Genomic DNA, 26,699 nt, shown 5'->3' with positions numbered 1-26,699 from the left:
ATATATATTTGCAAGTATAAACATATGCAGTATGTATATGAATATCAAATATCAAATAGACTAGAAGAAGTGATCAAAGTTCGTTTATCAGACAGATTAAAGGTACCTTTGGAAAATAAACTTTAAGAAGGTATTCAACATACTTCTCATTAGTCCCACATTTACATAATAAAAATGTTTTTTATGTGTCTGATATAATATTCTAATCTTAAATGTGTCTTCTTTAGCTGCAATAATAACATAATAGCTGCATAATTAACAGAAATAAACACTTTGTTACTGAGAAAAGTAACACAAATTCAATGAATATGATTGTATGTATACAAATATACCTGGAAAGACAAGTTTTCTATAGCACCATTCATACACATTTGTTTGATTATTTGATTGTTCTGGATACAGGCTTACCAAGGGTTAAAATGTGGCCCAAGAACATCTGGCTTTACAAAAGAAGAAACTACAACCTTAAGACTTTTTCTTAGTTCTAGAGCTGTTCTGGTGCAATTGATAGACCAGGCATTTAACAACTTGCTGCCTCTCATAATAAAGGTTAAATGGTACCTAAAGACCAAATACAGCTTTGTATTATCACTATATATGGTTCAGAGGTTTAGGCCCTGAATGCAGCAGAACCAGAATGAAGACTGGCAGGTGGTACGACCACTAATCTTTGATAAGTACAAAACTAAACAAGCTGACTGCCAAGGAAAAATGTGTAGAAGCTGACTTGGCATGGTGGATAAAAAAACCACCAGACAGAAAGGAGGAACAAAGAGAATCTAGCACTGAACAAAGAAAAAAAAACTTGCATCATGAGGGAGCACAGGAGCCATGAAGATCAAGTTGTTGATCAGAGACTGAGAGCAGGAGAGACAGTTGTGCAGAACACTGACTGAACAAAGAGCAGAAACATTCAACAGGAGCTTAAAAAACCCAGATTAACCCAACAAAGACAAGAATTCAACAAAGCAGAGAGAAACATTTATCTGAAATCAAAACCTACTAAGAATCACAGGTATAACCAGCCAAGCTGTCGCCTTTCCTCTTTGTGAGTCCTGTTTGTCCTGTTGTCTGAGCTATTCATCAAACAGTGAAAGAAGTCACAACCTCTAAATTTATTTATTATTCTTTCTTTGCTCTTGTTCTTTCATCTTAATCTCTTATCCCCCTCCAGTGCTTTACACCCTGCTCTTCAAACCTAAACCTGCCCATCCGACAGTTTAAACACCATCCCTACATCTTCTTTGATCTGGATTCTAGGGGAACCACTTTTACGTCTCATTCCTTCGCTCTGCAAATATTACACTCCTTTCTTTAACATTTCTGTCCTTAACTCTGATATACACCAGTGTGTCAAGGACAGATAACCTTGTATCTGAAGTGCTAAGAGTGAGAGCTGGAGGACGGACAAAGAAATCATACTGAAACCATTAAGGGATTTTCAGATTTTCCCTCAAACCCACTTCTTTTTCTCATGTCTCTAAGACACTTGAAGACACAGCAGCATTAACCCTCCTTCAGCGGACTTGATGGGGACACTTATTTTAAGCGTTTATTTAAGTAATTGATGCCTTTTGAGTCCCACTTTGCCTTTCCCCAGGCACGCATGTTGTATTTGTTCGCTGTGTGTTTGTGCTTGTTTCTCTGAGTCACCTTGTAGCCTTGGATGAGTCCATTCTGGGTCTCCAGGGGCGGCATGTCCCAGGTCACTTCCAGGGTGGAGGGAGACACGGCTGACACCTTGATCGACTGAGGCGCCACCGAAGGAGCTGCAGCAGGAGAGACGAGAGGTGCTGGTTACCGTGTGTGAGCAGCTGCATGTTAAAAGAGCGGGAAGTGAGGAAAATATTCTCTACCCTTCTAATTAGAATGAGCCTCAGGCAGGACCTTGTTACGCCACTGTACTGCACATAAGAATGAACACTGAGCTGTGTGCACCTGAGGCTGGAAGAGAAGTCCATATCACCTGATTTCATCATTCTCCTCCAGGCTTTTCTGGCTCCCCCTCCTGATACGCTCCCCTATCCTCACCTTTTACTCCTCACTATGTGGTACGTATGGCCTACTAAACTCTGCAAACACACTCACACAGCACACTAACAAACACACACATACACATGCACGGGTGATATGAATGCAACGCTGCTCCGATGCACTGCAAGTAGAAGTGTTTCTAAAGTAATGTGGAATTCTATTTACTTCTATTCTTGTTTGTAGTTTACAAATGTCTTGCTGTATCAGGTGTGTGTTTGTGTGTGTCTTTGTAATTGTGGGTTGAATGACAAATAAGCTGGCTCTATTAGGACTCCTGCTTTGACTTTTCAGTGCAAGTAAAAGAGGTATAGCCTTCACTATAAAATAGTTGACCTTGTGTATTTCATGATGGATACACATGGATGCTCCATATTAGAGAACCCAACAGAGACTTTAAAATATATTTTTACTGAAGCAAGGGGGGGGGGGGGGCAGGACAAAGCCCACTAGAAAGAAAACAAAAATGTCTAAAACTCCAATAAAATTAAAAATCTTTTTAACTGAAAGTGCACTTGGTTCCTTAGTATCTTTGAACAACTTCACACAGTTACATGAAAGGTTGTTGATGAAATCCTAAAAGCTATCAAAACTCAGAACTGAGCATCTGCACTGGCTACATTTTTTTTCCTTTCTCGTCTATTATTTCGATGTTTTAGCTTTGTCACTGCAACTTCAAGCAAAAGATGACTTACTGTTATTCCTTCAGTCAAATAGACGCGTGCTAACATTATGCTGTTGAAATGCTGTCATTTTACCCAAATGCTCTGACTTTACAGCAGAGGTAAACATTTACCTCTGCTGAGCTATTAATTAGTTTAGGATACCTTTGAAAGCAGCCTTCATAATGAATTACAGTAATAAAAAATAAAAGGCAACAGGTCTTTAATTTGACCTGAGCTGGTGTCTGTAACCAAACCTAGCAGAAAAACTCTTCAGAACGCTAATAGAGACTATGCAGTGATGCTCCATTCAACCTTCAGGAGTCTGATTGTTTCTACTCTGCAAACAGTTGGAGGTAATTTAGAGCAATGCTTGTAGAATAATTTCTAAGAAAACTCAAGGTTACCTGGAAATGAAATATCCATGTCCTAAAGAAGGAAATGGTGTATATAGCTTGTTATTGAATATGATAAAAACATAAATGTGTAAAAATTCAAAAGTCTGACATTCCTTTTTAGCACTGAAGGCATTCACATATCTCTACTGAGAAACGGAAATATGGAAGTTGACCTGGAAAAATCACTTTCTTCTGTCAAATCTTACAATTATAAATATGTTTCATGGTTGTTTCTTTTCACCTACCTGCCTCTCCAACAGACACCTCAACCGGAGCAGATGGATGGCTCTCACCGATGATGTTGTAGCTCGTCATCACAATATGATAATGTTTGAACTTCTTTAGCTCTGTAAACAAATGTCAAATCTTTTCAAAACATTTTTATTATACTAAACATGAAAACACACATCTCCAGTCAGAAGTTTACATCTGACATAAATGTCAAAATAATGTCATAATAATTGTACAGTACATAACTGAGGATTTATGTATAATTTTTTTCACTCTGTGTAGATTAGAGAACATTCCCAATGAAGTCACACTTTTGGTCACAGTTCCAGTTATCTCGTTAAAAGAGAATATGACATTTATAACCATAATTTGTGTATCAGTGTAAAGACTTCGGCTTTATGTTGGTCGACTTTGTAACTTACGTGTCAGCTCAAACTCTGTGAGTGAGGCACTGCTGACTGTCTTGAAGGTGCTCTTGGCTTTGGAAGAGTGAAAGAAAAACAAATGGAGAGGAAATCAATTGTGCTTCGAGTCCAACAACAAACCACTCAATTATAATACAATTTAATAGAATCACTGTATTGAAGAGCAAAACATTCAAAGACATTTTTGCTTCAGTATTGTTGCAGGACTCTATACTTTGGAGTGGGTAGAAAGTTTTCTACCACTCTATACCTACAGACACAGGTGCTGCTGAGTTTGAGGAGTAGAGAGGAGAAAAAAATCGTTACCCAAAAATAGATGAAAAATAGATGAACACATCATAGTTTACAATGCAAATAAAAACATTTATCAAAGCTGAAAATTATCATTTGAACAAGGCTCTCTGAATTAGTGGCAGTTCATTCCAAGTTTTCCAACACCAGGGAATCCTGATATTATGAGGTTCCAAACCAACCAATGAGAAGACAACTGATGGCAACACAGGAGCTAGATCATGTATGTCACATTTAATATCACATTTTGCAGGTTCACTTTTCCTTCTAAATTAACTATCTTAAAGACAATATTGAATTACAAATGATTAACAATTTTGTAAAACTTAAATCTCTTCATTTGAAGCAGAATTGCGCAAGACAGTTAACTCACACTTACTAAAAAGTAAAGTGCTTTGGTGAAAAGAACATTAAGCTTAAAAATGCCAGCGCAGTGTATCAGGACTTTTAAAAATGTGGTTGACAGACAGTCTGACAATACTGCTGGAGCATGCACAACTTGTAAATGGCTTCACTTTGTGTAAATCAAATTGGTTGCAGCTTAAATTCAGTCACAGTAATATGACTAAATAACACAAATGTATCTGTCAAGTTTAACTGTTACAATTGTTTCCAGTGATTTATCCTGTTTTTTCTGTTTGAGACTTTGAAGTGTTCCGAGTTGAACAAAAACTATGTTAAGTTTTGTGACCATATTAGCAATAACAACAAAAACAATTCTGAGCTGTGGAGCTATGCAGCTTACAAGCTAAAAATGGCAGACAATAACTTGTTGACATAACTTGCCTTTCAGTGTTTCTAATTGGTTTATGGTTTATGGGCCTAATATATGTCTGTCGCTGAACCAGGGGTAGACTTTCTGTGTTGCAGAGACTTTATTTTCCTAGAATTACTAGTTGATCCAGTGTAGCTTCAGAGTTTTTTTTAAAGGCAACATTAAGAAATGAAGTTGCATGTGCAATTGGTCACACTCTAGAGCCCTGAGATTCTCAGATTTGGTTGAGCCTTTCTCAATTAGGCAAGAGGCCAACATGCAAAAAATAAAACATACAGATTGTTGAAAAGTTAAGTTAGAGGTGTTTGTGTACACCATAGAGTCATTTCTTCTCAAGTAGAGTTGATGTAGCAGCTGGCTGACTCCATAACAAGCAGATCTACTTACCTGTAATGAGGGCACTTGTGCTATGGTTTTTGGTTGTCTGAACCCGGGCATCACTGACAGTGGATCCATTTGCAGGGAGCTCCCTGTAATACAGCCTGTATCCAGTCAGGACTCCATTAATACTGTCTTCACTGGGGTGCTAGAAAACATGCAAACCGACATATACATTTCCATAGACATTAGTAATACAATGCTTCAAAGACAACTTGTGAGCCTATTATATTTTTTTCAACTGAGCTAGTTTTTTTTGTCACAGACAGGAGAAAGGAAGGCCAGCAGAACTGCATTTGAGCTGTATTTTATTCGTCATCCAATTTAAAAGGTTAGAGTATTGGTCTTGCAGTAACTTGCAAAGGGGGAAGTGATGCTTCAATAAGTTTGGCACTTTCATAAAGGGTGATGAAATTGCTGGTGACTTTGTGTTTTCATTGCCTATTTCTGCTTTGACATAAGGCTACAAAATGGGAAAGGACATTTACAGACAGAAGAGAAAGAGAGGCAAGCTGTAAAGTACTCAGAAGGGATCTACTGTCTTTTCCTCTTCCTCTATTTCCTCTGTTGCTGAATTGACTGCCGAGGGCACCTTTCAACCTGTACCATATCGTCTGCTGGTATATAATCATTAAGAGCTGGACATTTCTCTCCTGGCTAAGACAGTCCATCCCTCTGTTCTTTTCTCCTTCCTTCTGTACTTAAAATTTATCCTCACTGCTCTTTGACATTTTCTGCTTTAATAAATAATGATAACCAAATTCACAGACACCAACACAAAGCAAATTTATATACAATTAAAATATGACAAACCTTGTCTCTTTAAAGTAAATGATTAACCGGATCTTTTAAGATATAGTATGTTGTGTTGAGATCTATGTTTAAAAAAGACATTTATTATGTTCGAAGAAGAGAAATACCTTCCACTGCACCATCACTGAGGTAGTAGTTGTTGGTTTCACTGAGAGGATCACTGGAGGCTCATAAGGAACTGGAAAGAAGACAGACAAAAAATGAACAGATAATTGCTTCATACAGACATCAGCTCCAATGCATCCAGATCTCTTCATTCTTTAAGCATTCCAACCCTGGTCCTTACCGTCCTGTAGAGTAGTAACAGCCTCTGTCTCCTTGCTGAGGACACTGTCTCCTACGTCATTAGTGGCCAGCATTCGAATCTTGTATGATGTGAAGGGCTTCAGCCTAAACAACCACGATGAGAATCAGCTTTATAAGCCAAAATGTGTGCACAAACAATACATTTCACAGCGAGTGTAAAACGCAAACGGGCACAACATTGTCAAATTTCAGTGGAAAAATATTAAGGTATTTCTAAGTCTGAATATGATCTTATTTAAACCCATATGTTAAAAATGTTCATAATAAAAGACAGAAACTTGTTGCACACTCATCACCATGCATAAGTCACAACATTTATCTCAGTTTCATTTTGCATTTTGAATCATTTCATTTGCCAAACCTTAGCAGTGAAATTGGTGCATAAATCAGCATTCTGGCAAAATTACATGTTGTGGGTTCATGAGATAAAACAAAATAAAAAACAAATATTCAAAAATGTTTTAAAGGGTTTACCTGGACAGAAAACAATTGTTTATAAAAAAGTTTATTAAAGCTCCCTGATGCTCATAGAACCTAAAACTAAACTCAGTTAAATTGTGTTTCCAAAAAATATTAAGTGGTTTATTAAACTTTGAGCAGAGGTTTCTGGCTTCATAACACTGAAGGAGCAAAGAGTGATGAGGTCTAGTAAAGGGATGTAAAAACTAAAAACAAAGTGAACTTTTATTGGAGTAACAATATTCTTACATATTCAAACATTTACTGTGATTAATATGTTCTGTGATGTTTTACCCTCTCAGACAATTATTCGAACAGTGTGAGGTGGTAACACTTCTAAATTATTACTGCTCTGACTATAAATATGGGTAAGTTTATGTGAGTAGCTATTTTCTTGAAATTATTTCCTGCCTTACGAAGCTCAGCACACAAAGCTCAGCACACATCTGCCTTAATGCATGGCATGTTATATTGTGTTTCCCATTCAAAACAGTAGCCAAGTGAATGAATTGCCTTAGGGTGAAGTTCTTTTGGTAACACTTTATTTGAAGGGGTGTGCATAAGACTGACATGACACTGTCATAAACATGACATAACACCTGTCATGAATATAAAGAAGTCTTTATGACACTTTATAAGACTTTATAAGTGTCTTATACAGTGTCATAAAGAAGTCTTTATGACAGTCTTTATGATTTTGTAAATAATGACAATTTAATGCAAAGTTGGCATTTTTAATGGACTTTCAATGCAACTTTTAGAGCAACTTTGCATTAAAAGTGTCATTATTTACCGAATGACACTTCATGACAACTGTCATAAACATTCATAAAGACTTCTTTATGAAATCTTTCTGAATAACACCTTATGTTGATGACAGGTATTGTCATGTTTATGACAGTGTCATGTTAGTCTTATGCACACCCCTTCAAATAAAGTGTTACCAGTTTGTTTTTTTCTTATTTTTTCTATTCTGTTTGTCTTACTAAGTGATAGATGCTGCCATAATCATGACACAGGGACTGCTTTTGGTCTGGCTAATAAACCTCAGCTATTTACATTAGCTTTAAAGAAAAAAAAGCACATTTAAATAGTTTGTTTAATAACATTTTGGATAAGGTGGCCCCACATACTGCAAATATATCTTCACTGCAATCACATAATGTGCAATACTATATTGAAAGAGCTGTTTAGAAGGCAGTCACCATCACTTACAAGTGTCTTCAGTTCACACTTTGCATGTCACTAACATATTCAGGCAGTTTTAATGAGTCTAACTTAATGAGTAAATAATCTCACTTGAAACAGATTACTGTGTAGAGAAAATGCTAAAGGAAGAATTTGAGACATGGCTAAGACAAAAAAGGATTTATTGCAAGTTATGTAGTCAACGCAATAGTTTACATTACAATAAGCCTCCACCACTAGTGAATTTCAGCATTTTAAATAAAACCAATATTTGTCCATCCATCCATCCATTTTCTTACACCCTTGTCCCTCAGTGGGGTCGGGAGGGTTGCTGGTGCTGATCTCCAGCTAACGTTCCGGGCGAGAGGCGGGGTCAACCTGGACAGGTCGCCAGTCTGTCGCAGGGCAACACAGAGACACACAACCATGCACACACACACTCACACCTAGGGGCAATTTAGACAGACCAATTAACCTGACAGTCATGTTTTTGGACTGTGGGAGGAAACCGGAGTACCCGGAGAAAACCCACGCATGCACAGGGAGAACATGCAAACTCCATGCAGAAAGACCAGGGCTGGGAATCGAACCCAGAACCTTCTTGCTGCAAGGCAACAGCTCTACCAACTGCGCCACTGTGCAGTCTACCAATATTTGTAATATAGATAAATAAAACATAAATATAATGTAAATAAAATTAGAATGAAACTGTAGTACCTGAAACATATTAACTTCAGCATCCAAGCATTTCTTTGGAGTTGTTATTGTAATGACGATTACACAACTCCCCATTTATTCCATTTGTGAAAAATATAAAAAAGACTTCTGTATTTTCCCCTAAAATAATTTGTTAAATCCCAATCTTGTCCTGTTTATTGTAAGCTCAGTGTATCATTACACACCTTTCTGTGTCTTGGACAGTCCTGTGTGTCACCGATCCAGTTATTTTGGTTTATATAACTCAGGTGTCTCCAACTCCAGTCCTCGAGTGTCTCTGTCCTGCATCCCTGCTATAGCCCACTTGAATCAATGAATAGCTAGCTTCTGTAAAACTTGCTGACATGAAACAAAGTAATTCTGCCTTTTGGTTCAGTTGTATTGGAGAAGGAATGCATCTAGAAACTGTAGCACAGGCTAACTTGAGGACTGGAGTTGGAAATGCCTGGTTGAACTTATTGCCCTGACTGTAGATGTGTGCAAGTTTAGGATTTAATCAAATTTCTTGTAGCCATTTCCTGACTTATAATAACACAATTTGAAGAGCGGTGAAGAAAACTTATCTAAGATACCATGTATGCATAAACAATACGTACTCTTCCATAATTTATTGCTGGAAATTATTTGCCTAATCCTTGAAGGCATTTCTTCAAGTCATAAAGAGGAATTGAACTGTTTACCAAAACCAAACAAACATTTAAAACAGTACTGTGTACCTTGAACAGCTTAGGATAAATATTTTTCTGAAATAACCTTCTCACCTTTTTTCAGACATGTTTTGCTCTTTCAGTGCCCTTAGAAAACCACACTAGTGCTTGAATAACAATTAGCCTTCACCTTTCCTCACAGTCTCCAGTGTTTTTATTGCAATATTCAAACAACATCTGCATTTCTCCTCTGTTCAAGGTGAAGGATATTATGAGCCCAGAATAACAATATATATAATCCAATTTTAAAATGCCTAACTCTAGAGGCCTTGTTATCAGAGTGACATAAAGTAGCAAATCATAAAATATTGAAATTATATGATTTGGTTTACTTTAACATTTTACTGTTTATGTAAAAACACATTACCTTCTGCAAGTCAATTTTGTTGAGAGACTTGCTTTTATCTTGAGCGGTTCAGAAGACAGAGATGTTTGTGAAGCGTATTTTTCATACCAGTTTGAAGGAGCGATCCACCACAATCCAACAGGAAAGCTATTTTGATCACAGAAAGTTTCTAGTTTTTATTGCTTAGATTTTTCAACCTGCATATATGTAGAAGATGTAGCAGTCTTAGCAGAATGTTAGATGTTATTCATGAGTTGCCGTGTTGTCTTACAATTACATATATACAGGGAGAAAGCTGCCACGGTTAGAAAAGCTAAGTTATTTCATGTGCTCATGGCTAATAAAAGTTCTTTGAGTGTCAGCATTACATGTTCTTGATTTCATTTCAGTAAAACAGTGCTGGAGTGAAAAGTTGCCTCTGTTCATGAAAAATGAATGACAGTTCACAACAGACACAACTGAATAGCTTTATTGTTGCATATTTTTAAAACATTTTTAATTAATTTTACTTTCTGGAAAATGTCATGCCCTTGGCCACTCTATTTCAGTAGTCTTGGGTTGAAACTTAGCAGCTCTGCAGTTTATAGTTAATTTGACGTGAAAACATAATTTTGCTTTGATATTATTAATTTGCAAAGTAAAATATAAGATTTGAGCACAAATTGCAGCTGCATAGCTGATAATACCTGTGTGATTATTTATATCAGTTTATGCAACATATGAGGCCAAGAGCTAGAAAAACTATATCCTGAATATTTACATTTGGATATCAGAAATGTTATTGAACCCACTGAATAAAATGAATTGGAGTCTTCCATAAAAGTTAAAAACCACCTGTCACATTTTAAGTCCTCCCACACATTATGAGCACAAGTAAAACAAGTAATTCAAAGTTAGTCAGCTCAAACATCTTCCTGCGTGGTCTTTCTCCAGCACTTGTTTACAGAGCACCCAGGAGATTACAGAAGATCAGCCAGGAATTCAGCAGGAAGCAACAGGAGAGAAGTGTCCTCCTATATAATTATTAGCTTGGCGCAATGAGGGACCAGAAAACGCCCTGCAGATTTGTGTACAATAAAGGAATAGAACATCAAAGACACTAAGCCTAGGTTGGGCGCCAACAGCGCTGGGAGGATGTTAAGGACAATGTTTGAAGATGTAAGTGTGAAAAGTGTGCCTGTGCAGATAAGCCTGGGGGGCATGATGTTTTGCTTCTAGAGTTTTGTGGAAACCACAATTAATACTCATAAAAAGTAAGCATGAGTGAGCACGTAAAAATGCGAGTTAATTCCTCCATTCTTTGCTGCAACAAGATCTCAGAAATGGCATCAAAACAACAACAGCGGCTCCACATTGATGGCAGACAGACTGTCCCTGAGGCAGGTCGAAACAGAGAGAGCTCACTCCAGCATCTCAAACAGCTCTGTGATCACTCGAGAAGAAGAATGCTTAAACAATCACAAAGCACATTCCCAACACTGGTAAAAAGTCATCACAGCCCCGCTTCTTAGGCTTTGTCGACAAAGTTAGAGTCTGACCGATGTTGGCCGCTGCCTTAATGACACTATCATAGAGAGCAGGAAGACGGGGATGGGAAATGGAAGAGACAATAATGCTGAAGTCCCCTTCAACTGGCAGAGCAGGGGTGATGCTTGAAGGAAAAAATGCCTGGCTGATAGTTTCTGAAAGCTGGGGCTGTTGATGGATGGGGGGAGAAAGGGAAAGAGACGGGGACAACAAGAGGGGTGACACGTGATAAGGTAAAAGCTGTTCTTAAGAAAGAATGGACAGAAGACACAGTCAAGCTTGAAAGCTCGGGAGAGGACAGAGACAGATGGAAAAGGGATGTGAGAAAGTTAGAGCAGTTCCTTCAGTACTCAGGTGATAGGTGACTGAGTTCCTCCCAGTTTATGGAGTAGTCGTGATCATTTTACCACAACTGTTGCCTCATTCTCTGCAGGATATATTTTTATAATGTTCTGTAAATAAACAAATGTTTCTTTACTGCCAACTTTACACCAAAGTTGTACAAAGTTGCTTAGGCTATTTAGGCTATCAAATGATCATACTAAAAAACTAGGACCAGTATTTTAACACCCTAATTTCAATAAATTAGTTACATATATTTTAATGCATGGAACATTTTAATGCAATTAATCACTTTGTTCACATGCAAAAGTTCCAATCGGAAACTTTGTATTTGTGTATTTCTGGTTTGCCCAAAAATTTGCTGCACAAGCAACATCTAAAAACAACACCAAATGATGACACAGTTGCTTCTCTGGGTTTCATTTTGCTTAAAAAAAAAACGATGTGATGGGATGTTGGAAAATACTACTGCTGTGTTCAAGTTGTGCAAAAAGGACCTGAACTGTCTACAAAGTTATTCAAGACTAAAATGCTCTACCTCAAATGAAATATCTATCTCAGTGCAACACATCGTCAACAAACAAACAGCAGTTAAGCACAGATGTTCCTAAAACATCAAAATTATCATTAGTCCTTATTTCTAAAAACGATTTATTCAAACAAGCTCCATGAATGATCAGGGCTACTTTGCACCAATCTGATGATTGAAGAATCTGAAAAACAGATTAACAACAAATATCTTTATTGTTGAGCTCACAGCCCCATTTGTTTAATGATTTTGAAGTAAAAAGGGTTTTTGGGTGTAGAATATTGCTCATTAGGATAATATGTGTTTTTTGATTAAATGCTATTAATTAATTACAAGTCCTGCACTAATTGATAAAAAATGTAAATGGAGTCTCCCTACTGTGAAAAACATTTCAAAATTAATGTTCTAGAAAATCATGAGTTTGTTTGTGACCAGAAGTCTTTACAAGTCTCTTCTCTGTTTAAGTTTATACAGGTGATCTGTGACGGGTTTAGAGATTTGTTAGAGAGCCAAAGGAAACAAATCGCAGCACAGCAGACAGGTTAGAGGCAGGGTTGTGGAAAAGTTTGAACAGAGTTATAAAACAAAATTCAATCTGAGAACAGGACAACTACTAGTTACCCACATGGGCTGCATGGGCGAGTTCTGACAAAAAGCCCGAATCACGTTGACAGATCCAACATTATCTGGTCAGATAAGAACAAAATGTATGCATGGTGGAAAATGTACTCTTCAGACCTGAACACCCTGAACACACTGTCCCAACTGGTGAAGCACATTGGTAGGAGTGTCATGCTGTGGGGATGCTGGTTTTCTTAAAGGTTTTTGTGGCACAATGGCATTATGATAAGCACCTGGACAGGAAGAAGAGCAGAAAGAAAAGGGGAAGGTATAGGGCGGGAATGGAACCGGAGACATCTGTAGTCTCTGCACTTGGTAGGCCTGCCCTACCATTGAGCCGTGTGGCGCCGTGTGGCGCCGTGTGGCGCCGTGACGACACTACAGCTGCTCAGATTGGATACTGAATGGAACTAAATCCATGGCAGTCCTGGAAGAAAATCTTGGGGAAGAGATTCGCCTCCAGCAAAACACTAACCCAGGGGTGGGCAATCCTGGTCCTCAAGGGCCGGTGTCCTGCAACTCTTAGATGTCTCCCTGGTTCAACACGGTTGAATCCAACAGCTGAATCACCTCCCAAGCGCAGTCAAGTTCTTCAGAGTCTTGCTAACAACCTCATTATTTGACTCAGGTGTGTTGAAGTAGAGACGCATCTAAAAGTTACAGGAGACCGGCCCTCGAGACCTGGAGTTGCCCACCCCTGCACTAACCCTATGCTTGTAAGCAGGGCTAGAATGGAGTGGCTTCTGAGCGACGATAAAATAACAGAACAGACTCATGACTGCACAACAACGTTACAGGGTGACAATGATAAAACAAATAGCATTAACAGTCAGCCTATCAGCTGTTTCCGCTTGTTTCTGTTCCATTGACACCATAAATATGCCTCACTGTTTATAATTTCTGTCATTCAATTTCAGTTTCTGAAGAGAATCTTAAGGCCCACACCTGTTGATATATGGCCTGAAGTCAGATCCTGACCCTGACTTTTGGGAATCACTGATTTAGATGAAAGCATATACTTATTTTTAGAATGGCCCAGTCAAATTCCAGAGCGACAGTATTTGTAATTTGAATAATTTACTGGGTAATTACATTTAAATACATTGCAATGTTCAGTACAACAGTAACTTTCCTTGCAGAATCTAATTTTGGTTTTTGGTAAAAAGTGTTTAATTTAAAATATGAGTAAAAAAAAAACAATTACTTATTATATTACAGTATTTCAGTGTTACTATCAGGTTAGCACTGAAATAGGCCCACCCCAAACAAGATTACACAGTGGATTTAGATTTTGTTTCTAAAAAAAAAAAGACTGGTGAATTAATGTAAATTTGAAGCCATCAGCATTTAATGACCTGATTCACACTCCCTAGTGAAAGACAAAGAGTGACAATTGACTTTAGTAGGCAATCATGCTGAAATTTTAATTTTGGCTGCTTTATCTAACAAGTATGTCTCTGTATTTTTGCGTACCTGTCGACTGTCCAGGAGGTCACATTGTGTGGGATGTCAGCTGTGAGGGTCTTCCAGGGCCCGTTCGGCAGCTCCTTCAGCTGCAAAGTGAAGTATCTCAGAGGAGAGGAGCCCGAGCCACCAATTACCCAGTAGACACGGAGTCGGCGAGCCTCCACCTCACCCTGAGGAACAGAAAGCTTCCTGGGTGGTTGGGGGCGCTCTGCAAGTGAGGTGTGGAAGGGATGCAGAGAAATGAGGGCAGGGAGAAGTAGTAAAAATGAGAAATAGTCATAAATATGTCCCCTTTAATGCATTTTTGTAACATTTTAGGAAAATGTAGATATTCAAAAGTATTTTAACCATAGCAAATTGTCTGGAATTTTCTTCGTAATTATTTTTATTTGAGGAAGTCAACCTTTGTGAGTACCAGTCAATGTCAGTCAAAGTGTTAATTTGTATCAGCTCTTACTACCTAGTTTGTGGTTACCGACCTGAGAATATAAACATGGAGCAAATTTACAGTTTTTAAAAATGAACTGCCATAAAGCCTTTTAATTGGGGAAAAACCTCCGCATTTCCCATTATATTAAATAATAATAACAATTAGCATAAAATGGCCTACATAGCAATAAACAGTACCTATAAAATCTTCTATATATAACTGGCTTTCAGAACTTTGGAAGTTTCATCTCAATAATTAAAAAGTTAATTTATTTCAAGAACTTAGTAAAATTAATATATACGTACAAGATTCATTACAAACAAAGTAATATATTTCAGATGCTAATTCTGGAAAGTTTGACAGTAATGCCTCAGTGAATGAAAATCCAAACTTGGGTTTCTTAGAAACAAAGAATATTAGAATATCTACAATGTAAATTGACCTTTATAATTATGGCATAACTTATGCAATCATGGGTAACCAAGAACATAGCATCATCAGAAGCATCTTACAGGCTGAACTGTTGCTCAATGCTTCAGTCCTCCTTTCAGATTAAATTCAGTTTTGTATTGTATTTACAAATCTTTTTTATTTTTATTTTTGCTAAACTGTTTAGATGTGCCTGTAAACTCTTCTAATCTTTTGCTTTATTGTTTTTCTTACAGGGGAAAGGTAAAAGGATAAAGGAAGTTTATCCCTGTAGTTTGTTCTTCGAATAGCCTTGACCTCTGTACATGTGGGTTGCAGTCAGGGGTGAAAGTAGTTTTAAATTCTTGGGGGTACTATGACAAAAAAAAAAAGAAAATGAAAAAAAGAAAAAAATCTCTCTCTCTCTCTCCATATATATATATATCTATATATATATATATATATATATCTATATATATCTATATATATATATATATATATATATATATATATATATAGATATATAGAGATATATATTGCTTCTTTGTGTGCTTTGGGTTCACTGTTTGAGTTTCTGTGCTGATAAATTTTTTTAGAAAGCAATAAAAGCTGGGTAGCTATTGAATTGCTACAAAATAAAGCTGTATTTCCTTCAGCTCACTGGCTGCAATGTTGACACGTTGAGATGCCATGAGACCTAAATTCTGAACATCGTGGCATGGAGTGCATCCCAGTTTTCCATGTCTGGAATAACCATTCATTTTAGCTTTTAAACTGGTTCTATTGATCCTGTGTCCAGATAGTAGCCTACCATCATGACCTGTTTGTTTTGAAGATCCTGCAGCTTTCACTTCTCTTCCTAACATGGCGCCTCCTCACCCTGACTTTCATAATAATAGGAGGAACCACAGAGCTCTGTTAAGTTAAAGCACATCTTCTGAAGTTGGGATATTTTTCCTCCAACACGTTCCAGAGGAATCACCTCAAACCAGATGTTGAACTGGATTTTATTTCAATGTCATTTGTGAAAGTTAGAGCCTCATTTTCAACAGTGGAAGCTATAAAGGTTGAAAAAGGTTATCATTTTGCAGAAAGTCTCATCAACATCAATATTTACACTAAATAAGAGGCAAAAAACAAAATTGTTTGATAAAGAAAAAGCCTCTCAGACTGAGCCCGACAGCACCAAACAATTTTTTCATTAGACAAATAATTTAATTTCACATAATTATCACGGTAGGCTTCAGAGTGGCGCAGTTGGTAGAGCTGTTGCCTTGCAGCAAGAAGGTTCTGGGTTCGATTCCCAGCCCCGGTCTTTCTGCATGGAGTTTGCATGTTCTCCCTATGCATGCGTGGGTTTCCTCCTGGTACTCCGGTTTCCTCCCATAGTCCAAAAACAGGACTGTCAGGTTAATTGGTCTCTCCAAATTGTCCCTAGGTGTGAGTGTAAAGAAAATTGATGGATGGATGGAATTATCACGGTAGAAGCCATTTTTTTGTTAAATACTTAATGAAAAATATTTACCATGTTTGTTGTAATACTCACAAAGAACGAGGTTATTAGTCCAAGTTTGTCGTTTATTGAAAGTTCAGAAACTACAACGGTTGTGATGCGCCAAGACAAAGGTAAACAACCCGAACAGGTGATCAACTCTAAACCACTCGCACCCTTTTACTCTCTCTCTCTCTCTCTGTCAAAGAATTGCGCAACACCTTGTTGAAACAATAATTATTATATTTTATATATTATATTATAGATTGTTAATTTGAACATGTTTAATTTGTTCATTAATTTGAACATGTTTTGTTGATTTTTTTGTTGTTGTTCTTAAGCCAGTTTTAAGCCAGCCAGAGGAGAACGTGCTGGTCTCAGCGTCCTGGCTGCGTTCAGTTTGTCACCTAATGCCGAGATCGACTCAAAACCTTCCGCGATCGACATATTACACCGCTGCTCTAGCAAAGCACGARCAGTTSAGAAACAATATGAAATGAGAAAAAAAGGTATTCATTAACTGATTAAGTCATGTTTTAGATTGTTTTTGAAAAACTAATCAGTCACGGCTGATTGGGTGCTCTCACGGCTGCACAGTGAACCCATTCATTTTTCACAGCAGGCAGCCGCTCCCCACAGCAGACGCAGTACCCTGCCGTACCCTGTCGTACCCTGCCGTACCCTGCCGTACCCCCTTACTTTCACCCCTGGTTGCAGTGCTCTACAAACATTTGCAACTGACTTTAATATTTTTCACATCTTGTCAAATTAACTATTTGAAACTATTTAAAATATTATTTTATTTGGATTTTTTTGTTTACTAGTAAAACAAAAAAAAAGGTTTCTTGTAAAGAAAGTGGTGGCAGCATCATGCCCTAAAGATGAGTTTGCTATGAATTTGATAGGAACATAGAGTTAAAACTACATTCTGGTAAATCCAAAAACATTCTAGGAAAAGAAAGAAACCGTGACATACAGCCCAGGTCTAAATCTAGATAACCTAAAAGATGCCTTCCATCCCTGCTGATTGAGTTGGAGCTATTTAAACAAAGAAGCCAATGAACAACAATTTCAGATTTTGGCCATTTTCCTCATGTCTAGCAGGTGTAACTTCAGAAAACAAGGCTTTTCATAGAACTGACCTGGGAATTTTATTTGTAAGAAATTTAAGAAAACAATAAATCCTTTCCTCCCAATTCACGTCTAAGCTCTAATTTATATAAACAATCACATAAAATCCTAAGAATATATAGTGAAGTTTGTGTTTGTACAGTGAAAACGTTCACGGGGTGTGAATACTTTCACAAGGAGCTTTATATGTCTATCAGTGTGTGCTACAGTGGATAAAGGTTTATGTGAACCGCCACATTTAATTACTTCAGCATCAACAAAAACCATTTCTCAGCATGCTGCCAGTGTGTGTGTGTGCGTGTGTATGCATATGTTTGTAATACCTTGTGGGGACCATGTTCCTTGACACATACTACGTTGTGGGGACCCAACTCAGTAACAGTTTTGGTTACTGAGTTTTGGTTACTGTTAGGTATGTAATGGTTAGGGTTAGTGCTAGGGTAGGGTAAGGTAAGGTTAAGGGTTAGTGTAAGGTTAAGGTTTAGACTGTAGAAATGAATGGAAATCAATGGAAAGTCCCCACAAAAATAGCCATGCAAACGTGTGTGCGTGTGTGTGTGGGGGGGAGGTGTGTGCATGTGTGTGTGTGTGTTTTTGTCCTTGGTATTCAATTACAAGATGAAGGATGGTTCTCAGAGTTGCCATCTTTGTACAGCCGTGTTAAGTGATGAGTAGACCTCAACACAAACTCAACACACGAGTAGAAACACACCTGCAGGATCAACTGTCTCATTTCAGGGAGCATCGACCTATTGATTGAGCCTAGAAATAAAAACATTATTGATTGTCTCTGAAGTTTAATTAATCTACATTTATTTTGTGGAAAAAACCTGATCACAGTCGAGCACACGTTGACAGCTACACAGTGCTCAGCCTCCTACACTCAGCCTTATCACAAAGTAATTTGGCTCAAATGTGTTGTCTTCTTCTTTCCCCCACACAGCACCATTCTCCAGTCCCATCAAAATCGGACTATTGTGTGCCCGCCTTTCTGATACCATCTTCTTCTGAATGCCAGTTGTCCTTTTGTTCTGATTCACAGTTAAGATTTTGTCTGATAATAAACTCATAATTGTGAGAACAAGTGGGGCTCTGTCATCACGAGTACTTCTGCTGCAGTGAAAATGGGAGGGCAAGCGAAGAAAACAGAGGCAGAGAGTAAGCAGAACTTTTTATTCTGTCTGTTGCCTTGTTGGTGATCAGCCTGAAAAGACAAACACCACACTAATTAAACTCTGTAGGAAGAATTACAACTCCCTGCCAAATGTATGTGGCGTCACACACACACTCAGGTTTTTTTTTTTTACATGGAATTTATTTGCTTTCCTTGGGATCATCCTACAGAAATTTCAAATAGACTTTTCTGTCTTTCTCAGTACAGGAAGAAGCCATTCTATGACTGAAGTAGAACAAAGAACGACCATATCCTATTATCAAGAAATCCTGATAATGATACATTGAATGTTACATTGTATGTCCAATTAAAATTAACTACATATAATATCTTTGAAAATATTATCATGATTTCAAAAATCTACAAACTTTCTTTAAATTGTTGTACTTAGATGGTTTTGTTGGTTTTTGTTAGACCTAGCTTGACAGAGACTGTGCAGCCTGAACTGGCAGGAGGATCAGAAATGGATTGTCTTAAAGTCTCTTCGCTGAAAGTTATTGACACAGAGCACGTTCCTAGAAAAGCCGAGATGGTTTGATTGTTAAAAAAAATTATATTTAAAGAGAAAGGAAGAGTTCTTTTACAGGTTTTGTGGAGTTTTTAGAACATTCTGCAATTTGAACCAGCTTGGATAATAACTAATAATAAAGATCTTGTTATTTCCAGATTCCAGATATCATAAAAGAAAATGTAGAAATTTTCCCAAGTGTGGGTTTGGGCTGTTAATGTTCTGTTTAATAACTTCTGAATCAAAAGAAACTGCTTTATTTACTACTTTTACTTTTACTTGTAAGTTACAGAAATAATCTCTTCTGACTTTCAGGCTGTCAGCGGTCATTTTTTGACAAAGTGAAAATATTTTCAGTTTCAGGTTTTTAGAAACTGAACAGCAGAAGAATAACAGTCAGAGATAAACACCATATATCTCACCACAGGAACAGGCTGTCATACTCTTTATTTAGTCTATGTTTTTCAGAAACCATCTTACTGTTTTTGTTTACACTTTGCCATGAGACCACCGAGTGCCAAGATTAGATGAAATGTTACTGGGAATAACAGCATGTTTTCTGCCCTAAAATCATAATTGCCATAATTGCAAAATAATGACAGAAGTGTTGATCAGAAATAATTACTGTGGTTTACAAAATAAGAGATAGCGTACTGATGTGGTTCCATGTCTGTTTTTTTCTTTTCACTTTAATTTTTAATAAAGAAAGTAATGGAAGCAGCAAGACTGTTGGCAAGAGAGACACATAATCCCCTCTTAAGCGAGAGAGAAATTAATTTGGAGTTGTTCAGACTCCCCAGGTTATTTTTTTTTACATTTCTAACTCTCAATGTAACTCTACAGGAGACCTGGTATCTGGTGGGCTAAATAATTCACAGTTCTGTCCACAGGAGTCTATAAATGTCATTTCGTCTTGTTCTGTACTTCTTAAATTCTCCTCTACTCTTAAAAGGTCATATTTTCATTTGTGATAACTTTTAGTGGCCTGTAACAATGGCGCATGTATGTTCATCTACAAACTGCTTGTTGCTGAGGAGCTAAAAACCTAAGTTTTGTGTCTGCAGATTTCGCTGGCTGTTCTTTCTCTGACCTCAATTTCTCTGAATATATTACATAAGCTGTGATGTTACATGCATAATTCTGTGTAAGGCTGCAGAAAACATCCATCACACGCTTATTTTTGTAAACTGGATCTTTTCGTCATGACTCAATATACAATCACTGCCATTGATTATATTAAATTTCACTTTCTGTAGATGTTCTAATTATGCCTTGTGTCTGTATGTCTGCCTATCTGTCTGCCTGTCTCTAGCAGGCATTGGGCCAGAGGTCAGCATTTCATCATAAGGCAACAAAAATATATGCAGGATGGGAAACCATGCACCCACTGGTAGTTTGAAATAATTTAAACAAATAAATTAATCTAACTTATAATTTTGGATTGTGGGAGGAGGCCTGAGTACCTGCATATGTCCCGGTACTCTGGAGACAAGATTTAAACTCCATGCAGAAAGACCCGTGGGCCAGCATTTAAACCTAGAACCTTCTTGGAAACAATGCTACTAAGTCTGTCACCCTGCAGCCTATGTTGCACTTTAGACACTTCTAAAACTTGAATTATTTTACAGTCTTTTATGTACTGGCAAGATATGTTACGATAGGTATGTAAATGATTCACAGCTCTGCATTATACTGTCACCAAGTCATTAGGGACCCATTCAAGAACTGAGCAAATGGTCTGAAAAGAAATTGTTGTGGATGTATCATAACTTTCTCCTACTGAATAGAATCAAAACAAAGGAATTATGTTTGTTGAACAATTCAAAGTCAGCAAACAGCTTCAGTTATTACAGCTAGAAACTAGACACCAGACATGAAATCTGGGAGTAGTGATGAACCTTCAGAGCCACATAAAGACAGTTACAAAGTCAGCCTTCTATCACCTGAAGAACATTTCCAGGTCAAAGGACTAATGTCCTAGCAAGATCTAGACTAGCGGTTCTAGTGCCTTTGGGGAGCGTTTGGTCGAAGGTAAACTTTACACCTTAAATGCACAACAATGCCAGTTTAGACTTTGAGCAACTTGGTAAAACTGTCTTGTGTAACATTAAACCATGCTTGGCTGCAACTGTATCGATGGCARCTCTTCTATTCAGTGTTTGTTAGCTTCTGTTAGCTTCTTGGCGCAGCTCCGTTCTCCTGCTACTGGTAGCTAAAATCACGACACCCTCACTATGTATCCCTCTGAAAAATGAACCCATTTAAATAAAGAAATCAAAAAATCCCTCCATGGGTGATACCACGATAGAGAGCGTTCATTTTATAGCGTTAACACGGTGCTGTAAGTGGTCCGGTATGAAACGGGGGTGATAGAACAACGGTAACACAGCACTTTTAAATTTCAATAATCAGAATGGAGAAATTGTTTCCGTTGTTTTAAAAGGTTTATGTCAGTCTGCCGTTTCCCCATCGATACGCTTCCCGACCGCCCTGCACCTTAGGGGCTTAAAAAAAAAGATGTTCACATTGCACAAAACTCTGAAACMGGAGAAGCGGGACATAAAACGGAGCGACGAACTAGATGTGAATTATGGCATAAAAACAGAGAATCCGACGCTACAGCTCTGTGCTGCCTTCAAGAGAATGGGACATCAGAGTATCATCCATAAAATTTCACCCACATGGCATTTATTGTGCAAACCAGAGGTTTCAGTGGAAAAACAAAAGTTCCAGATCATTTTAATGCCATACAAATAAGAGACAGAAACATGAATTATATATTTATATAGACCTGTCTATTGATTATTGATTAATAGTTTTACTGGACAGAAATTACAAAGAACAAATCTGGTTCTTAATCAAATCCTAATGAGTCAAAATCAAAGTGTCATGGAGTCATCAGCCTCATGACATTAACACTGACATGAAAAATAATATTGAAGAAATAAATATATTGTCATGAAAACTGGTATGAGAATGTGAGATCTGTCCAGGTGCACGCAGAAAACGGAATAAAGGCCTGAGAAATAACAGTAAATCTTGTATATTAATTTAATGATGATTAAGAGTAACAAGTATAAAATAATAATACACATGTCAAAGAAGGACATGTGTATTATAATCAAAATATATGTTCTGTATTTTTGATCAGTTAAATGTTATAATGCATTATGGAAATTTAGGTTTGTACTTTTGAGTAACAGTAACAACTTGATTGTTGTATAATGATCATTGATTATTAAAGATTAGAGATAATGAGTGAGGAAGAAAAATACTGAAGTAATAAGTTGATAAAGTAACACATTGATTATGTTTTGTGATGAATTACAAAGACGAAGTGAAGAAAGACTTAAGAATGAAGAAACAGAATAAACTGTGTTGCGATGAGTACACTGAGCAGAACGAGGGTGTGGCATAAACAGATGGCCAGGGGAAAATTGATTATGAATTACAGATGGCCAGTGGAAAAAAGGAAAGTACCGGAGATTGCTGTAATGAGGCATAAGTGAGTCATAAGGGAGTTGGGGAAGGTTGGGACTTTCCACAGACAGTGGGACGGTTCTAAAGTCACGCAGTGGGAAGGTTCTAAAGTCATGCAGCCCTGCCCCGTAGACAGCCCTGGGTCGAGAGGGCATAAAAGCTGGAGGACAGGGGAGGAAAGAGGTTCTTCGTCCGCGGCGCAGAAGAGGAGCCAACAAGAGGACGCAGGCTAAAGACCAGCAGAGGACCGCACCCCGGGACCAAGGGAAGCTCAAAGACTTCACGCCGCCAAGAAGGGACGAGTTCCACYAGCCCCCGACCCTGGTTCCTGATCCGACCAACTCCTCTGCCTCTACCCAACGCTCTCCACTGTACTGCAGCCGACTTGGAGAAGAGACAGAGGTCATTTAATGACAAAGATTCTGCACGTTAGAAGGACAACGAACAGTTCTGCTCTGCTTCTCTTCCGAAAGAGGACTTTGCTCCGGCTGAACAAAGACTTTGACCAAGGATATCTAAAGATTACAGCTGCCGAGACTAAGAACCATCGGGTATGAGTTGACCTGCTTCTCCCAAAGCCTCTCTCAGTAGACTTAGTGACACAACCTGCTTGTCATATGCCCTTGCTAAAGCTTGCTTAATAAAATTATATTCTAAAATATCAATGAGAATTGTGGACAGTGAGTTTAATTGTGTCAGTCTTAATTATTGTTGGTTCTCCTGATTATAGTAAAGTTAACATACATGATTCTAGAGATGTGGTGGCTTTGTGTTTTCCTCTGGTGAGTGTTAGAATAATGACCCTGAGATTTAAATCTAAGTCACTAAACCCAATCTAGCCGTTAACAAGTGTCGTTATTTTAGGAGAGGAGCAACCGTTAACAGGAGTGGTTGTAAGGGTTATGCAGCTGTGAGGGCTACTCAGCTGATTGTTCCTCAACTGAAAAGGGTCGTAACTTCTGGATCGAAGGTAGTTAGAGCTAGACGAGTCCTTTCCGTCCCCAGTTTAACTAGATAATTCTCCATAAACTACCTCTAGGGTAAGACYCAAGTTTTGGGGATTTTCCGGACCTGTTAGACAGAGAACTGGGCAGTAGTGAGTCCGAGGAGTTGTGAGACGTAGGCGGGGCTTACTACTGGGGACCGCACCCCGGGACCAAGGGAAGCTCAAACAATATCAAATCTAATTTAAAACATAAATAAGTGATAAGTCATTTACTGTTATGGTCTGTAAGATATATTTATTCTCAGTACTAGATACGGTCTCAACAAACCCATGGCACTTCAACAATATTATTTTATCTTTTATCTGGAAATTGTGTCTGTTTATTGCCATACAGTCCTCTGTTTTAATTATTGCTCGAAAGGTCTTGCCATACCAGTTTATTCCTCTGTATTTACTTTTATTTCTTAGTTTATTCTTGCATTTTGTTCTTCATTCATTTCCATTTAGTTTTCTTTGATTAGTATTATTCTCTCCTGGTTTATTGCTACAGTTTCTTTCCTGTAGCTAGATTTATTTTATTGTTTATTGACGCTCACCATCAGTAATCTTCACTCATCACCTGCTGCGCCGCCTAATCGTCATGTGTTTCACATCACATGTTGATTTTTCACTGTCCAGCGTCGGATTCTCTGTTTTTATTCCATAATTCACATTTAGTTTATCGCTCCGTTTTTGTCCCCCTTCTCCTCTTTCAGAGTTTTGCGCAATGTGCGTGTTGTTTTTTGTTGTTGTAGTTTTTTTTAACCCCCTAAGGTGCAGGGTGGTCGGGAAGCGTATTGATGGGGAAAAGGCAGACTGACATGAACCTTTTAAAACAACGGAAGCAATTTTGGTATTCTCATTATTGAAATTTAAAAGTGCTGTAGTACCGTTGTTCTATTACCTCCGTTTCATACCGGACCACTTACAGCGCCGGTGTTAACGCTATAAATGAACGGTCTCTATCGAGGTATCACCAGGGGTGAAAGTAAGGGGGTACGCAGTGGCGCAAAAAGTGGGTATGCAGGGTATGCAACGCATAGGGGCGCAGCACCAGAGGGGGCGCCAAAACCCCGTCTGGAGGGGGCGGCGCGCCGATGATGTTTTCCCATACACTAATGCGCGCCTTACGCTCCTTCACCTCGCGCACATAACGAAGTAAATGTAGCGAGTTTTACCCTTCACGTATCGTCGCCTCGGGGGGGGTGGCGGGGGGTGCTGAGTGAGCGTCGCTCCTTCACCCTGACGTCCCGTCCCTCGGTCGAGGGGGGGGGGGCGCCGATCTATGTTTTTGCATCCACCTGAATAATGTGTAGTTGCGCCACTGGGGGTACGGCAGGGTAATGCGTACCCCTAAAAGATTTAGCGGGGGTATGCAGTACCTGCAAGAGAGGGAGCAGCTGTCTAATGTAAAAAATGAATGGGTTCACTGTGCAGCCGTGAGAGCACCCACTAATTTTGAGTCGATCTCGGCATTAGGTGACAAACTGAACGCAGCCAGGACACTGAGACCAGCACGTCCTCTGGCTGGCTTAAAACGTTAGTAACTTTATTAAAGAACAACAACAAAAAAATCAACAAAACATGTTCAAATTAATGACCCAATGAACAATCTATAATATAATATATAAAATATAATAATTATTGTGTCAACATGGTGTTGCGCAATTCTGTGCGTTTCGATTTCATTACCAAAATAACCAGCAGAGCGGGAGTTTAAAATTAAAATTAGAGTTGATCACCTGTTCGGGTTGTTTACCTTTGTCTTGGCGCATCACAACCGTTGTAGTTTCTGAACTTTCAATAAACGACAAACTTGAACTAATTATCTCGTTCTTTGTCAGTCATAAGTCATAAGTAATTTACAATAAACACGGTAAACATTTTTCATTAAGTATTTAACAAAAAAATGGCTTCTACCGTGATAATTCCATCCATCCATCAATTTTCTTTACACTCACACCTAGGGACAATTTGGAGAGACCAATTAACCTGACAGTCCTGTTTTTGGACTATGGGAGGAAACCGGAGTACCAGGAGGAAACCCACGCATGCATAGGGAGAACATGCAAACTCCATGCAGAAAGACCGGGGCTGGGAATCGAACCCAGAACCTTCTTGCTGCAAGGCAACAGCTCTACCAACTGCGCCACTCTGAAGCCTACCGTGATAATTATGTGAAATTAAATTATTTGTCTAATAAAAAAATTGTTTGGTGCTGTCGGGCTCAGTCTGAGAGGCTTTTTCTTTATCAAACAATTTTGTTTTTTGCCTCTTATTTAGTGTAAATATTGATGTTGATGAGACTTTCTGCAAAATGATAACCTTTTTCAACCTTTATAGCTTCCACTGTTGAAAATGAGGCTCTAACATTCACAAATGACATTGAAATAAAATCCAGTTCAACATCTGGTTTGAGGTGATTCATCTGGAACCTGTTGGAGGAAAAATATCCCAACTTCAGAAGATGTGCTTTAACTTAACAGAGCTCTGTGGTTCCTCCCATTAGTATGAGAGTCAGGGTGAGGAGGCGCCATGTTAGGAAGAGAAGTGGAAGCTGCAGGATCTTCAGAACAAACAGGTCATTATGCTAGGCTACTGATTATCCCTCTGTCTGGACACAGGATCAATAGAACCAGTTTAAAAGCTAAAATGAATGGCCAGACATGGAAAACTGGGATGCACTCCATGCCACGATGTTCAGAATTTAGGTCTCATGGCATCTCAACGTGTCAACATTGCAGCCAGTGAGCTGAAGGAAATACAGCTTTATTTTGTAGCAATTCAAGAGCTACCCAGCTTTTATTGCTTCGCAAAAAAAATCATCAGCACAGAAACTCCAAAGCACACAAAGAAGCAATATATATATATATATATA

At 38.3% G+C, this 26,699-nt stretch overlaps 1 protein-coding gene across 2 annotated transcripts in view; it reads right to left on the bottom strand.

Annotated features, from left to right (window-relative positions):
- Window positions 1-26,699, bottom strand: part of LOC103462363 (protein sidekick-1) — a 620,157-nt gene that overhangs the window by 19,731 nt on the left and 573,727 nt on the right. For both annotated transcript variants that reach the window (XM_017305208.1, XM_017305213.1), the window contains 7 exons: window positions 14,220-14,421; window positions 6,291-6,394; window positions 6,112-6,182; window positions 5,201-5,339; window positions 3,745-3,801; window positions 3,337-3,438; window positions 1,654-1,769 (listed from right to left, as the gene is read on the bottom strand). In XM_017305208.1, the coding sequence (XP_017160697.1) occupies window positions 1,654-1,769; window positions 3,337-3,438; window positions 3,745-3,801; window positions 5,201-5,339; window positions 6,112-6,182; window positions 6,291-6,394; window positions 14,220-14,421 (791 nt within the window). The remainder of the gene's footprint in view (window positions 1-1,653; window positions 1,770-3,336; window positions 3,439-3,744; window positions 3,802-5,200; window positions 5,340-6,111; window positions 6,183-6,290; window positions 6,395-14,219; window positions 14,422-26,699) is intronic.

The sequence above is a fragment of the Poecilia reticulata genome, linkage group LG1 (genome assembly GCF_000633615.1).
Source record: "Poecilia reticulata strain Guanapo linkage group LG1, Guppy_female_1.0+MT, whole genome shotgun sequence".
In the NCBI taxonomy this organism is placed as follows: Eukaryota; Metazoa; Chordata; class Actinopteri; order Cyprinodontiformes; family Poeciliidae; genus Poecilia; species Poecilia reticulata.
Note: the sequence above shows the minus strand (reverse complement) of the source record. Positions and strands in the feature narration are given on the sequence as shown.